This window comes from Rhinopithecus bieti, unplaced genomic scaffold, assembly GCF_001698545.2.
Source record: "Rhinopithecus bieti isolate Rb0 unplaced genomic scaffold, ASM169854v2 scaffold_42772, whole genome shotgun sequence".
Taxonomy (NCBI): domain Eukaryota; kingdom Metazoa; phylum Chordata; class Mammalia; order Primates; family Cercopithecidae; genus Rhinopithecus; species Rhinopithecus bieti.
In genome coordinates this window covers 2,563,283-2,577,731 of record NW_016818842.1, presented here as the reverse complement: position 1 = coordinate 2,577,731, position 14,449 = coordinate 2,563,283, and the positions used below count along the sequence as shown (strand labels likewise).

Here is a 14,449-nt window from a genome sequence, read left to right as displayed (position 1 = left end):
TGTGAGGGAGCGCGAGGCGAGGCCTGTAACCGGAGCGTGTGGGGCATGATGGGGCACGGACGTGGGGGGGTTAGGTGGGGCACGTAATTGGAGCGCGCGGGGCATAATGGGGCACCTAACTGGAGCGACAGAAAGCATGATGGGGAACTTGCAGGGGCGTGAGGCTGGGTACGTAATGGGAGCGCGCGGGGAATATTGGGGCACCTAACGAGCACACAGAACATGATGGGGCATGGGTGCGAGGTGGGGCACACAGTGGGAGCGTGTGGGGCATGATGGGACACATGGCGAGGCCGTCAGGGCACAGGGGAGCACTTTTGGAACACGTGACAGGGCTGCCACCCTTGAAGGAACCCTCGGAGTGGCTGCGTGGTGGGGCACGTGGGGCAGGTTCAGGAAAAAGGATGCAGCATGTGATTGCAGGGCAACCTGGTGAGGACATGAGAGCCATCTGCCACCAGCAGAGTTCAGGGCTCCCAGCTGTGGGTTACTTCCACCTTCTTCCACTTTCCTTCTTCCATTGTGTTCTGGAGAAATTTAGGCCCAGACGAGACACTGATTGACTGATTGACTGATTGATTGATTGATTGATTGATTGACAGAGGCTGGCTTTGAGCCCAGGCTGGAGTTCAGTGATGGATCTCAGCTCACTGCAGCCCCCACCTCCTGGGCTCAATAGATCCTTCTGCCTCAGCCTCCCCAGTAGCTGGGATTACAGATGTGCACCACCAGGCCCAGCTAATTTATTTTCAGTTTTAACTTTTGGAAAGATGGTTTGTAGCTTTGTTGCCTAGGCTGGTCTTGAATTCCCGACTTCAAGCGATCCTCCTGTCTTGGCCTCGCAAAGTGCTGGGATTATAGGCGTAGGCTGTAGCCAACTTTCAATACTGCCCCAACTGGGAGTTAAGTTTCCAACACATGAAACTAGGGGCCGGGCGCGGTTCGCTTCAAAGCCTGTCCCTCCCAGCACTTTGGGAGGGCCGAGATGGGTGGATCACCGGAAGTCAGGGAGGAATCGAGACCATCCTGGTCTAACGGTGAAACCCCCGTCTCTTACTAAAAAATCAAAAAACTAGCCGGGCGAGATGGCGGGCGCCGTAGTCCCGCTACTCGGGAGGCTGAGGCAGGAGAATGGCGTAAACCCGGGAGGCGGAGCTTGCAGTGAGCGAGATCGCCACTGCCACTCAAGCCTGGGCGACAGAGCGAGACTCCGTCTCAAAAAAAAAAAAAAAAGAAAACTAGAGGATACTTTTCAAAACCACAGCAGTTTATCATGGACATAATATTCATTAACTCTGTAACAGGGCCAGGTGTGGGCCTACACGCCTGTAATCCCGCACTTGGGAGGCCCCAAAAGCGGGTTGATCACTGAGGTCAGGCAGTTTGAGACCAGCCTGGCCCCACATGATGAAACACCCCATCTCTACTAAGAAATACAAAAACTATCTGGGCGTGATGGCGAGCGCATTGTAACCCCAGCTACTTGGGAGGCATGACGCAGGAGAATCACTTGAACCTGGAGGTGGGGTTGCAGTGAGCAGAGATCACACACTGTGCTCCAGCATGGGCGACAAGAGTGAAACGTCTCAAAAAACAAACAAAACCTGTATTAACAGAGTGTCACTTGAATTTCTAAACGTTGAAAGGACTTCACATTAAAAAAAAAAAAGCTCACAATTCATATTATTGAGTCGAAAGCAACCAGACACAAAGAGTACATTTCTACATGATGCTGTTCATGTGAAATTCCAAAAAACAGGCCACATGACAACATGGTAATAAGGACCAGTGCTGTCCTTGTTAGGAGTATGACTGGGAGGAGGCAGGAGGAGCTTTCTCGGAACACTACATCTTGACTCTTCAGCGTGGTGTGTACGTAACGCAGGTGTTTATCAAGGCTGGTGTGGTTAAGATTTGCACACTTGTATATGTTATACCTTGATTTTAAAAAATCTAAAAAGGGTACCTTCAAATCTCTTTAAAAAAAAAAAAAAAAAGAGGCCAGGCTTGGTGCACACCTGAATCCAAGCACCTTCGGGGAGGCTGAGGGTGGGAGGGATAAACATCCAAGTGTTTTTCTATAAAAGCTGTGGGGTTAAGATTTTGCACACTTGTATTATGTTATACCTCAATTAAAAATCTTAAGTGGCGGGGCCAGTTGGCATCACGGCCTGTAATCCCAGCACTTTGGGAGGCCGAGGTGGGCGGATCACAAGGTCAGGAGATCGAGACCATCCTGCTAACATGGGAAACCCTGTCTCTACTAAAAATTACAAAATTAGCCCGGGTGTGGCGGCGTGCGTATAGTCCAGCTGCTGGGTGAGGCTGAGGCAGGGAATGGCATGAACCAGGGAGCAGAGTTGCAGTGAGCTGAACGCGCCACTGCACTCCAGCTGGGTGACCAGAGCAAGACTCCATCTCAAAAAAATAAAAAATAAATAAAAAGAGGCCAGGCTTGGTGGCTCATACCTGTAATCCCAAGCACTTCGGGAGCTGAGGCAGGAGAGGATATGCTTGAGCCCAGGAGTTCAAAAACGCCCAGGCAACAAAGCAAGACCCCTGTCTCTACTAAATAAATAAAACAATAAATAAAAAAATTAAATAGATTGGAACCATCACCCAGTTTGTATAGAAAAAAAATGGAGAGAGGGGAAGGGCTGGGTGCAGTAAGGCCTTCATGCCTGTAATCCCCAGCACTTTGGGAGGCCAAGGAGGAGGTTGCTTGAAGCCAGAAGCTGAAATCCAGCCTGGGCACAAAGCACAAGACCCAGTACCTAACGAAATTTTTTTTAAAACATTAAGTTGGCATGGTGGCATGTGCCTGCAGTCTCAGCTACTTCAGCAGCTGAATGGTAGGAGGGTTGGCTTGAGCCTAGGAGTTGAGAGGCTGCAGTGAGCTGTGACACGCCACTGCACTCCCAGCCGGGCAACAGAGCAAGATCTGTCTTCCCCTGCCCCCAAGGCCCCTCACCCGCCAAAAAAGGAGGTAAGAGCAAGAGTTTGAGATTCAGGAAAGAACTGTTTCCCAGCACCTGTCTGCTCCTGGTCAGGGTCGTGAGTGTGCGGTGTGTCCAGTTCTCTGTTTCTGCCCCTCCCACAGTGGGGCTAAGGCCAGCACCTGTCTGCTCCTGTCAGGGTCGTGAGGTGTGGACGGTGTGCCCAGTACCTCTGTTTCTGCCCCTCCCCCACAGCGGCCAAGGCCAGCACCTGAATGTTATCAGAGCAGGCCCAACAAAGGCTGCCTTCCCAGTCCCGTGATGTAACCCAGTTTCCACCTGATTCTGTTGACCTTGGGGACACAGGAGTGTTGCTGGGAAAGGGGAGGAGAGAAGGGGCAGAGACCAGGCAGTGGTGCAGGCGTCCAGCTGCACTCCCCACTTCTGTCTCTGTGCCTGCTCTTTCCCTGCTGGGAAGAAGAAAAGGCTGAGCAATCTCTTGATCCATCGGATGAGTGATGCTGGCCTGAGGCCGTAGTGGGAGGCCCAGCGGATCCTGAGAAGCCAGGTATTCCAATGTTGGGCTCTCCCTGGGGGCTGCTGGTGCTTTTCCTGTGTCATTGACAAGCTTTAGTAGGGGAGCAGGTGGGAGATCAGGGTAGAGGCCTTGTAGGTTCCAGGCTCTTTAGAATTACCTGGGAGTGTCACCTATAAATGTAGAGTTCTGGGTCTCACTGGAGACCTCTTGAAGCACTTTTGAAGGTGGACCTCTAGATCTATTACACCTATGCTTTCAACAGTTTCTCGAAAGTTTGGGAACTGATCTGGAAGGTGGAGAGCTTGCCTGGGTTTTGCTGTCCAGTTCTAGGTCCAGATGCCTGCTGGGGCTGGACCTTGCATTATTAGTGTCATTGCAAATGACCCTGCAGATGGCCCCTTTCATGCTTGTCTCCAAATCTGAGTAAAAAATGTAAACACACACACACACACGTGTATCTTCAAGGGACCAGTTTTTTCATTGCAGTCTTTTGTTTTACAGCTGGGGAAACTGGGGCCCAAGGTCATGTGGGTTAGGACCGGGATCCAGGACTGAAAGTGTTTCCTCTAAAATTCTGGTGCTCCTTAGGGTTGAGGGTGGTGGGTGAGTGCTGGACAGAGGGAGGGGAGAGGACAGGACTGAGGACCGATGCCTGTGTTCCATCCTGGGCAGTGAGTGTGGATGGCTTGGCAGGTGAGCCTGCCGGAGCTGGAGGACCAGCTTCAGTGTCCCATCTGCCTGGAGGTCTTCAAGGAGCCCCTGATGCTGCGGTGCGGCCACTCCTACTGCAAGGGCTGCCTGGTCTCCCTGTCTTGCCACCTGGACGCCGAACTGCGCTGCCCCGTGTGCCGGCAGGCGGTGGACGGCAGCAGCTCCCCGCCGCCCAACGTCTCCCTGGCTCGGGTGATCGAAGCCCTGAGGCTCCCTGGGGACCCGGAGCCCAAGGTCTGCGTGCACCACCGGAACCCGCTCAGCCTCTTCTGCGAGAAGGACCAGGAGCTCATCTGTGGCCTCTGCGGTTTGCTGGGCTCCCACCAGCACCACCCGGTCACGCCCGTCTCCACCGTCTACAGCCGCATGAAGGTGGGGAGCGACGGTGCAGCGGGGCTGGCGGGGCTGGCGGGGCCCGCGGGGACCGGATCCTGTGCTCTCTGGCGCCATCACCTGGCACCAAAAGCATCCAGCTATCCTCGATTTCCCTCCAGCCCTGCCCTGGGGCATTCATTCCTTAGCATTTGAGCGGCAGCTCAACCCAGGTGCCGAGGATTGAAGCCACATGCACAGGATGGGGAGCTCCCTGGTGTCACGCGCTCACCCCCCCCCCTTTTTTTTTTATTTGCAGTTCTGGTTGTTTTTATTCTTTCTCTCTCTTCTCTCTCTTTCTCTCTCTCTCTCTCCCCCTCTCTCTCCCCTCTCTCCCTCTCTCTCTCTCTCCCCCCTCTCTCCCCCCCCTTCCCCCACCTCCCCCCCCCCCCCCAACCCCCCCCCCCCCCCCCCTTCCTCCCTCTCCCCCCCCCCCCCTTTCTTTTTCTTCTTTCTTTTTGGAGACAGCGTCTCACTCTGTTGCCCAGGCTGGAGTGCAGTGGTGTGATCATGGCTCACTGCAGCCACCAACGCCTAGGCTCAAGCAATCCTCCCACCTCAGCCTCCCCAGTAGCTGGGACTACAGGTGCACACCACCATGCCCAGCTCATTTTTTTATGTTTTGTAGAAATGGGGTCTTGTTATGTTGCCCAGGCTGGTGTTGAACTCCTTGGCCTCCAACAATCCTGCCGGGGCCTCCCAAAGTGCTGGAATTACAGGCATGTGGCACTGCCCTAGGCTCCTTGTTTGTTTCTGGACACTCCCCTGTTTGCACTCTCTAGTGCATGAGGATGGGGACTTCATTTTGTCCCCTGGTGTATTTCAGTGCCTGGAGCCATACCTGGCACACTGTAAATGTCCAAAATGCTGAATCAGTGAATTCCTGCCTTTGTAGGCCATCACCAAACCTAGCAGATCATTCTTTAAGACGAGTAATAGTAATACCTGGCTGGGTGTTATATATATAAACCACCTGTTATAAAACACGTGGCTGGGTGGCTTATGCCTATAATAACAGCACTTTGGGAGGCCGAGGTGGGTGGATCACTTGAGTCCAGGAGTTTGAGACCAGCCTGGGCAACATAGTGAGACCCTGTCTCTACAAAAGTTTCAAAATTAGCCTGGTTGGCCGGGCGCAGTGGCCACTCCTGTAATCCCAGCATAAAGCTGGAAGGAGCATGGGTGGGGGCGAGATAGGGCCAGCGAGGTAAGCTGCGGCCAGGGTCTGGAGAGGCCAGTGTGACCCAGGAAGGGATTTGGAGTTTATTCACAGGATGAGGGAGCAAGGCGGGGGCTGGAGGGTTTGAAGCCGGTGGTGATGTGCTTAGATCCCTCTGGCAGAGGGGAGCTTTGAGGGTGAGGCAGAAGGACAGCGAGAGATGAGGGTGCCAGGACCTAAGTTGGTGGGAACTGGGACAAAGGCCTGGGGCAGACCAAAGACAAATCTCGAAAAGAAAAAAACCCTGACAAAGCTGTGTGTGGCAAGGAGGGTGAGGGACGGGGAGGTTGACTCCAGCTCTGTAATCTCCCCTTGCACAGATGAAGTGATCGCAGGGAAGGATCTGTCATGGGCAGGTGGAGCAGGAGGTGCCTGGGGATGTGCAGTCAGGGTGGGGGGCATGTAGACCAGGACAGCGATGCGGCTCAGGGCAAGAGGTCACTGAAGTCCCCTTTGATGGAGAAGACCAGTCCAGGAGAGTCTACATAGTGATAAGGGAAGACATCGATGATGACCCCAAGGGGTACCAGGCTTAAAATCTGGATTGAGCGAGAGAGAGCCCTGAAAAAGGGATAGAAAGAATCCTCAGAGCAGGAACACTGGCTGAGTGTGGCCTCCCGGAAATCAGAGAGAGCACTGAAGGAGGAGGTCACTTGTGTGAAATATCTCTGAGGACTGAAAAGTGTTAGATGTAGCAGTAAGAACTGATTCTCTTGGCAAGAGCAGGTTTAGGGGAGTCTGGAAGGTGGATGCCAACTACAGGTGAGGAAGCTGAGTTTATGTTTTATTAGTTGATGGGAAGGAGGGAAGGAAACAGGCTGGGAGCTTGTCTGTCCTTTGTGGTTAGGATCCAGTGGCCCAGCTTGGGTCCCTGTTTTAGATTTGGGCTTAATTTTTTTTTTGGAGAGACAGGGTCTCACTATTTTGTCCAGGCTGGACTCAAAACTCCTGGCCTCAAGTGATCCTCCCGCCTCGGCCTCCCAAAGTGTTGGGATTCCAGGCGTGAGCCACTGCACCCAGCCAGATTTGGGTTTTGATGATCCCAAGGCTCTTCTCTGCTGCAACACAGAATGCAACTAAATTGCACTCATTTATTGCCCTCTTTTGGGTGTTCCTGTTGCCTCCTGTTTATTGAGATCTTGAGATGCTCGATTGATGGGTGCATTGATTTGCATAACTTAGTTCCTGTCACTGGGAAGGAATGAGTCCCGTCTGTCTGCCTGGGGAGGGTGGCATTGGAATGCCCTTCTGGGGCCACTGTGAGATGTTCTGAAGCCTCATTCTCCAGAGCAAGGACTCTGTCCATTTATGCCAGCAAGTGCTTTGTTCTTTACCCAACTCCCTTCCTGAAAGCCCCTTGCAGCTCTCTGGTGCTTGGGCACGATCCAAGCCAAAGATTCCGTACACTGCATGAGTACAAACCAATGGGGGCTGTGGTCAAGTCATGGAGTAGCTGGTGGTCCAGGAGTCCCGGTTGGCACCCCCAAAGCTAGGCCAGATTTGGGGCCAGGGCAGTCCAGGAGAAGTGCATTTATGTCAGCCTGGGGAGGTCGCAAATCCGTGCTGTGTCCAAGTCCACCAGGAATGGATTCAGGTGTTTATAGGCGTGGGGATTCACCAGGTTTAACCCAGGCCTAGGTAAGCAGCACTGGCCCTAGAATTAGCCTCACCTGGCGCTGGCCTTTTGGTGATGGCTCCTGATTAAATACCCACTAATTCAGGATCTGCTGGTGACCACAGAGTCCATCTGGTGGGTCCCCTACAGGCAGCATTCAATCCAGGAATTGCCAGGATCATATGGTGACTTCCAGTAGCTGTAACATTTAGTGACTCTCTCCATGTCATGCAGAGGGGTGACATCGAGACCCTCTTATGCCTGGGAAGTTCCTGCTGTCAATGCAGAATATTCTTTAAAAAAAAAAATTTAGAGATGGGTTCTCACTACGTTGCCCAGGCTGGTCTCAAACTCCTAACCTCAAGTGATCCTCCCATCTTGGCCTCCTAAAGTGCTGGGATTACAGGCATGAGCCACTGTGCCCAGACTAGAATATTCTTGAATTATTTTATCTTATCTTATTTATCTATTTATTTTTTTGAGACAGAGTCTCACTGTGTCACCTAGGCTGGAGTGCAGTGGGATGGTGTCAGGTCACTGCAACTTCCGCTTCCCAGGTTCAAGTGGTTCTCGTGCCTCAACCTCCCAAGCAGCTGGGACTACAGGTGTGCACCACCACACCTGGCTAATTTTTGTATTTTTAATAGAAATGGGGTTTCACCGTGTTGGCCAGGCTGGTCTCAAACTCCTGACCTCAAGTGAAGTCCTGTCTCAGTCTCCCAAAGTGCTGGAATTACAGGCATGAGATACTGTGCCTGGACTATTCTTGAACAATTTAACCTGTTTTGGACTCAAGGATACCTGAGTGGCCCTGGTTCCCACCCTGGTTTCCTTGGGAGTGCTTGTGGCCATTGGGATACTCCCAAGAAGGTGACCCAAGGAGCTGAGAGGAGGAGAGATCAGCTGCTCATGGGGCCATGGCCTGTTGCCTCCAGGAGGAGCTCGCAGCCCTCATCTCTGAGCTGAAGCAGGAGCAGAAGAAGGTGGATGAGCTCATCGCCAAACTGGTGAACAACCGGACCCGAATTGTCGTGAGTGCCCTTCCCTCTGCCCCTGCCTGGGACCGGCCACCTTCACTTTCCTGTAGAGCTCAGTGCTCATTGGTCCTTTACAGAAAACCAGGCCTTCCATAGAAAGCCAGAGCTCAAAGCATTCCGGGGCAGGGTGGGGAAAGTGCAAATCCTCTCAGGGGAATTCAATCCAGTTGTTGTCAGGACTGGCTCCAGGTTGGCTTTTGCCCTCTGTGTCCTTGAGACTGAGATAACCCAGGATTTGAGTCCCGGGGGGTAAACAGCTCAAAGCATGGGCGTGACTCCTCCGCCCCTGTGCCACCTGTGTCTGCTTGACCTTGCCAGCCTGTCATGGTGCCCTCCCAGTACCTGGGTGCACAGGCATGGAGAGGCTGGCAGTCCTGGGCCCTGGCAGATCTCCCGAAATAAGAGGCATATGGGGCTGGGAGGTGTGGAGCCCCAGCCTGGAGGTGGCTGTGAAACAGAAACAGGAGCTGAGCAAGATCCAGGAGCACTGGGCATCCCTCATTTACCCTCCTCACCCTTGCGCAGCAGGTGGTATCAGCCCTGCCTGGTAGAGGCAGAGCTCAGGGTTCTGCAGGGAGTTCTGGCTCCCTCACAGCAAAGCCTGCTCGCCCAGGGCCTTCCTGCTTTCCTTCAGGTGTGGAACTCTGTGATAAAACAAAATCTTACATGCACATTTGATAGCTGACATAGGCAAAGTGGGGTGTGGCGGCATCTGTAATCCCAGCAACTCAGAAGGCTGAGGCGGGAGGATTGCTTGAGGCTGGGAGGTCAAGGCTACAGTGAGCTATGATCATGCCAGTACAATCCAGCCTGGGCAACAGAGTGAGACCCTGTCTCTTAAAAAAAAAAAAAAAAAATTAAAACATGCCAAAGCAGAGCCACTCCATTTGAAATGGGAGCTGGGGTCACCCTCCCCATGGCCACCTCCAGGGCTCCCCAAGCATGGGGTGAACTCCCTGCCCGGCGTCAGGCCATGCAGCCTCCCCTGGGTCTCAGGTCCCAGGACCAGCCCAGTCAGGAAGGCCCTGGGGACCCTGAGGCCAGCCAGACAGAGCCTGGCAGCTTGGCTGTGACTCTGCAGTGACCAGCCCTCCCTGTCCCAGAATGAGTCGGATGTCTTCAGCTGGGTGATCCGCCGTGAGTTCCAGGAGCTGCACCACTTGGTGGACGAGGAGAAGGCCCGCTGCCTGGAGGGGATAGGGGGTCACACCCGTGGCCTGGTGGCCTCCCTGGACATGCAGCTGGAGCAAGCCCAGGGAACCCGGGAGCGGCTGGCCCAAGCCGAGTGTGTGCTGGAAGAGTTCGGCAATGAGGGCCACCACGAGTTCATCCAGGTGAGTGGACGGGGGGTGTCCTGTCCCCATACCCGCCAGGGTCTTCCCCTTCCCAACAGTGTCCTGGCTTCGCACCTTCTAGCCTTAACCTCCCTCTCTCTTGCCTTCCAGAAGTTCCACTCCATGGCCTCCAGGTAACAACCTTGGAGAGAGCTCAGCCAGGGTCTGGTGGCTGCAGGCACAGGCATCTCAGCTCCACTGGTTCCTCCATTCGGCTTAACCAGCGCCTCCCAAGCAGTTGCCCACAGCTGACTCTATAACTGAGCCTGGGGAAAACAGAGGAAAGTCACATCCCTGCCTTCAAGGGTCTCGTAGACGAGTGGAGAGGCAGATGGTGAACTGTGGGTACCTAGGACAGCAGAAGTTCACTCAAGCTACAGAAATACTAGAGGAGGGTAGCTCATGCCTGCAATCCCAGCACTTTGGGGGGCCAAGGCAGGAGGACTGCTGGAGACCAGGAATTCGAGACTAGCCTGGCCAACATAGTAAGACCCCATCACTACAAAAAATACAAAAATAGAAAAAATTAACTGGGCCTGGTGGCATGAGCCTAGAGTCACCACTACTCATGAGGCTGAGGTGGGAAGATTGCTTGAGCCCAAAAGTGTGATGCTGCAGTGAGTCTCGATCATGCTACTGCATGATCCATCCTGGGTGACAGAGTGAGACCCTGTCTCAGAAAACAAAACAAAACACTAGAGGAGGAGCAGGTGTCTGGGGGGCCTGGCAGAGAAGGGCCCAGGACCCGAGTTTGCCAGGCAAGCCAAGGGAAAGGTCCTGTAAAAGGGGGAGTGGTGTGCAGCCTCTGGTTATGAGAAGTTCAGGGTGGCTGGGTGTAAGGCAGGATATCAGGAGGAGTGGGAGCTGGGAGAGGTGGGAAATGGCCAGAAGCAACATCCAGGAGCGCTGGCCATCCCTTGCTTGCCCTCCTCACCCTTGCGCAGCAGGCAGTATCAGCCCTGCCTGAAACTTGCTCTGTAGATTGTGGGAAGAGAGTGGATCCATGTTCTAGACCCAACAAATGAACACGTGCAGTTCCCAAGCCTTCCTCACTCCCTGTTTTTGGGAGACTCCTTGTTTCTCACATTTATTTTAGTCTTACAGACAATTTGGTCAGGAGACATGAGTTTAAATGAAGGGACAGAGACTGGGCAAGGTGGCTTACGCCTGTAATCCCAGCACTTTGGAAAGCTGAGGCAGAAGGATGACTTGAGGTCAGGGGTTCAAGACCAGCCTGGCCAACATGGTGAAACCCTGTCTCTACAAAAAATACAAAAATTAGCCAGGTGTGGTGGTGCATGCCTGTAATCCCAGCTACTCAGGAGGCTGAGGCACAAGAATCGCTTGAACCTGGGAGGCGGAGGTTGCAGTGAGCTGAGATCACGCCACTGCATTCCAGCCTGGGCGACAGAGTGAGACTCCATCTCAAAAAAAAAAAAAAAAAGAAAAGAAAAAAAAAAGTCCGGGTGTGGTGGCTCATGCCTGTAATCCCAACACTTTGGGAGGCCGAGGTGGGTAGATTGCTTGAGCTCAGGAGCTCAAGACCGGTCTGGGCAACGTGGTGAAACCATCTCTACCAAAAATAGAAAAAATGAGCTGGGCGTGGTGGCGCATGCCTATAGTTCCAGTTGCTAGGTAGGCTGAGGTGGGAGGATCACTTGAACCCAGGAGGTTGAGGCTGCACTGAGTCGAAATCACGCCACTGCACTCCAGTCTGGGTGACAGAGTGACACTCTGACTCAAAAAAAAAAAAAAAAAGACACATTACTTGGCCCCCATAATTGGTTTCTGATTGGCAGGTCTGGTATGGGGTCTAAGAACCTGCATTTCTGACCATTTCCCAGGTGGACCATTGGCTTTCCACTGGGAACAGGTTGGACCATTTTCCAGCCAACACTGCTGGTCCCCAAACCTGCACTCTGAGAAGCACCGCTATAGAGCATTTCCCCTTCTCAGAAGGAGATGGGTCCTCTCTGAAGGGCTGTGCAGAGGAGGGGACGATGGGCATTGATGAGCATTGTGACTGCAGTCCTGTGCTGTGGATCTGGCTGGGCAGATGTAGATAGGATGGAGGGATGGGGGGCCACATGATACATTGCTCTCTTGTACTATGTGCTGTCACCTGCAGAGCAGAGCTGCCGCAGGCCCGGACCTTGGAAGGCGCATTCAGCCCCATCTCCTTCAAGCCAGGCCTCCACCAGGCTGACATCAAGCTGACTGTGTGGAAAAGGCTCTTCCAGAAAGTTCTGCCAGGTGAGGCCCTGACCCGTCCTCCTTCCTGAGGGCTGCCGCCCAGGGCGGGTAGCAGTTCATTGATTGTATCAGAGAATAAGCTACAGAGCACTCAGACGGAGGTTTGCGGAGGGTCCTGGTGAGAACATGGGACTGAGTTTCTGAACAGCTTGGGTTCATGATCACTTCATCCCTTCCTAGCTGGTGGCTAGGCAAGTTGTGTCACTTCTGAGCCCCAGGTTCCTCATCTGTAAAGTGGGGCTATTAGCACCCACCCAGCCAGGCTGCAGAGTTTGTATGTAGACATACGTGTGTTGCAGTTTAGTGCTTCATGAATGGTATTAGGTTGGTACAAAAGTAATTGTGATTTTTGCCATTACTTTTTAAAGTAATATACTTTTTGGCTGGGCACAGTGGCTCACACCTGTAATCCCAGCACTTTGGGAGGCTGAGGAGGGCAGATCTTCTGAGGTCAGGAGTTCGAGTCCAGCCTGGCCAACATGGTAAAACACTGTCTCTACTAATAATATAAGAATTAGTCGGGCATGGTGGCATGCACCTGTAATCCCAGCTACTTGGGAGCCTAAGGCAGGAGAATCACTTGAACCGGGGAGGCGTAGGTTGCAGTGACTTGAGATGGCGCCATTGCACTCCAGCCTGGGCAACAAGAGCAAAACTCCTTCTCAAAAAAAAAAAAAAAAAAAAAAAACCAAAAGTGATGTCCTTTTAAAAAATGTCTTCCTACTCGAAGGACAAGTGGCCTTAAAAGTAATGGCAAAAATCGCAGTTACTTTTGAACCAACCTATTAGTTCTTGCTCTCTGTCGAAAACAACTCAAACACATTTCATTCCTTTATTACTAGCATGCTGTTTTGTACATAAGGGAGATTGCTAACAGAGTGATTTCATCCACCAAAAGCAAAAATAGGGTTTGTATAAAAGAAGGGGCTGGGCGCGGTGGCTCACACCTGCAATCCCAGCACTTTGGGAGGCCAAGGTGGGAGGACTACTTGAGGCCAGGTGTTCGAAACCAGCCTGGGCAACATAGTGAGATGCCATCTCTACAAAAAATAATTAGTGGGGTGTGGTATCATGTGCCTGTGGGCCCAGCTCCTGAGGAGGCTGAGGCAGGAGGATCGCTTGAGCCCAGCAGTTGGGAGGCTGCAGTGAGCTATGATCGCACCACTGCACTCCAGCCTGGGCGACAGAGGAGACCTCATCAGTAAGAAAGAAAAGAATGAAGGAAAAAAAAGGAAAGGAAAGGAGGAAAGAAATTGCAGTTTGTGAACTGTGAATCCTGTTCGTACATTTAACTCAGCAGTGTACGCTTTACCCAGTTTAGTGGTAGGTTCTTTAGCCTTTGTCTTTTCGAGCTTGGCAATGTGAGCCACAGACTTGGGACCCAGGACACTGCCTCCCTAGTGACGGCGGATCTCATCACCTTCGTTGTCATTGGTCCTGACAGCTTCCACCAGCTTAGCCAAAGCTCCTTTGTCTTCCAAGTTCACCTGTGTGAAGGCGATGGTGGTGCAGGTCTTCCTGGGGACTAGACGTCCCAGTCTTGCCTTCCCCTTGATGATGCCGTCAGGGACTCCATTGTACAACACAGGCACAGGCAGGAAGACAGCCAGCTTGATGGGACCCAGGCTGTGTGGAGTCACCACCAGCGGAGCCTTTTTTTTTTTTTTTTTGAGACAGACTCTCTCTCTGTCACCCAGGTTGGAGTGCAGTGGTGTGATCTCAGCGCACTGCAACCTCCGGCTCCCAGGTACAAGGGATTCTCCTGCCTCAGCCTCCTAAGTAGCTGGGACTACAGGCGCGTGCCACCATGCCCGGCTAATTTTCGTATTTTAGTAGAGATGGGGTTTCATTATGTTGGCCAGGCTGCTTGTAAACTCCTGGCCTCAAGTGATCTGCCCGCCTTGGCCTCCCAAAGTGCTGGGATTACAGGCGTGAGCCATTGCGCCTGGCCCGGCTGAGCCTTCTTGTTCTCCACCAAGGTGGTGACGGTGTTAATTCCTGCTCCAAGGACAGGTGGCCTCTTAGTGGGGACGTCCCCTTTGCCAGCAGCTTTCTTCTCAGTCAGGACCGACAGTCTCTGCTTCTTGTCTTTGCCTCTGGTCTGTACTTGTGGGCCAGCTTAAGCAGCTGGATAGCTGTTTGGCGGTCCAGGGCCCAGGTGAACTGGTTAATAGTGGGAGGCACTTTCAGCCACTTATAGAGGATGGCTATCTGCCCCTGCACCCTGACTGAGCGGGACCATTGCACAAAGTGGGCGAGGTCCCTTTTGGCCTGGAAGTCCTGTCCAGGGCCAAAAGTCTTAGGCCTTTTCTCAAACAGGGGATTCACCACTTTCTTGGCCTCCTGCTTCTTCACGCCAGCAGGGGCCAGAGCCACCTTCTCCCCCTTGGCCTTCTTTCCTTGCGGCATCTTGGGCGGCAGGAAGGGGTGGGGA

General features: G+C 53.0%; 1 protein-coding gene across 3 annotated transcripts in view; it reads left to right on the top strand.

Annotated features, from left to right (window-relative positions):
* Positions 1-87: 87 nt before the first annotated feature.
* The window catches only part of LOC108518944 (E3 ubiquitin-protein ligase TRIM50), a 16,238-nt gene continuing 1,876 nt past the window's right edge, over positions 88-14,449 (top strand). Inside the window, exons 1-6 of one of the 3 annotated variants that reach the window (XM_017857680.1) lie at positions 88-168; positions 4,147-4,557; positions 8,327-8,422; positions 9,532-9,762; positions 9,874-9,896; positions 11,891-12,015. In XM_017857680.1, the coding sequence (XP_017713169.1) occupies positions 4,156-4,557; positions 8,327-8,422; positions 9,532-9,762; positions 9,874-9,896; positions 11,891-12,015 (877 nt within the window). In that variant the 5' untranslated portion in view covers positions 88-168; positions 4,147-4,155. Of the gene's footprint in view, positions 169-3,340; positions 3,505-4,146; positions 4,558-8,326; positions 8,423-9,531; positions 9,763-9,873; positions 9,897-11,890; positions 12,016-14,449 lie in introns of those variants that run through there. The other 2 variants (XM_017857681.1, XM_017857679.1) reach the window with 2 other exon arrangements.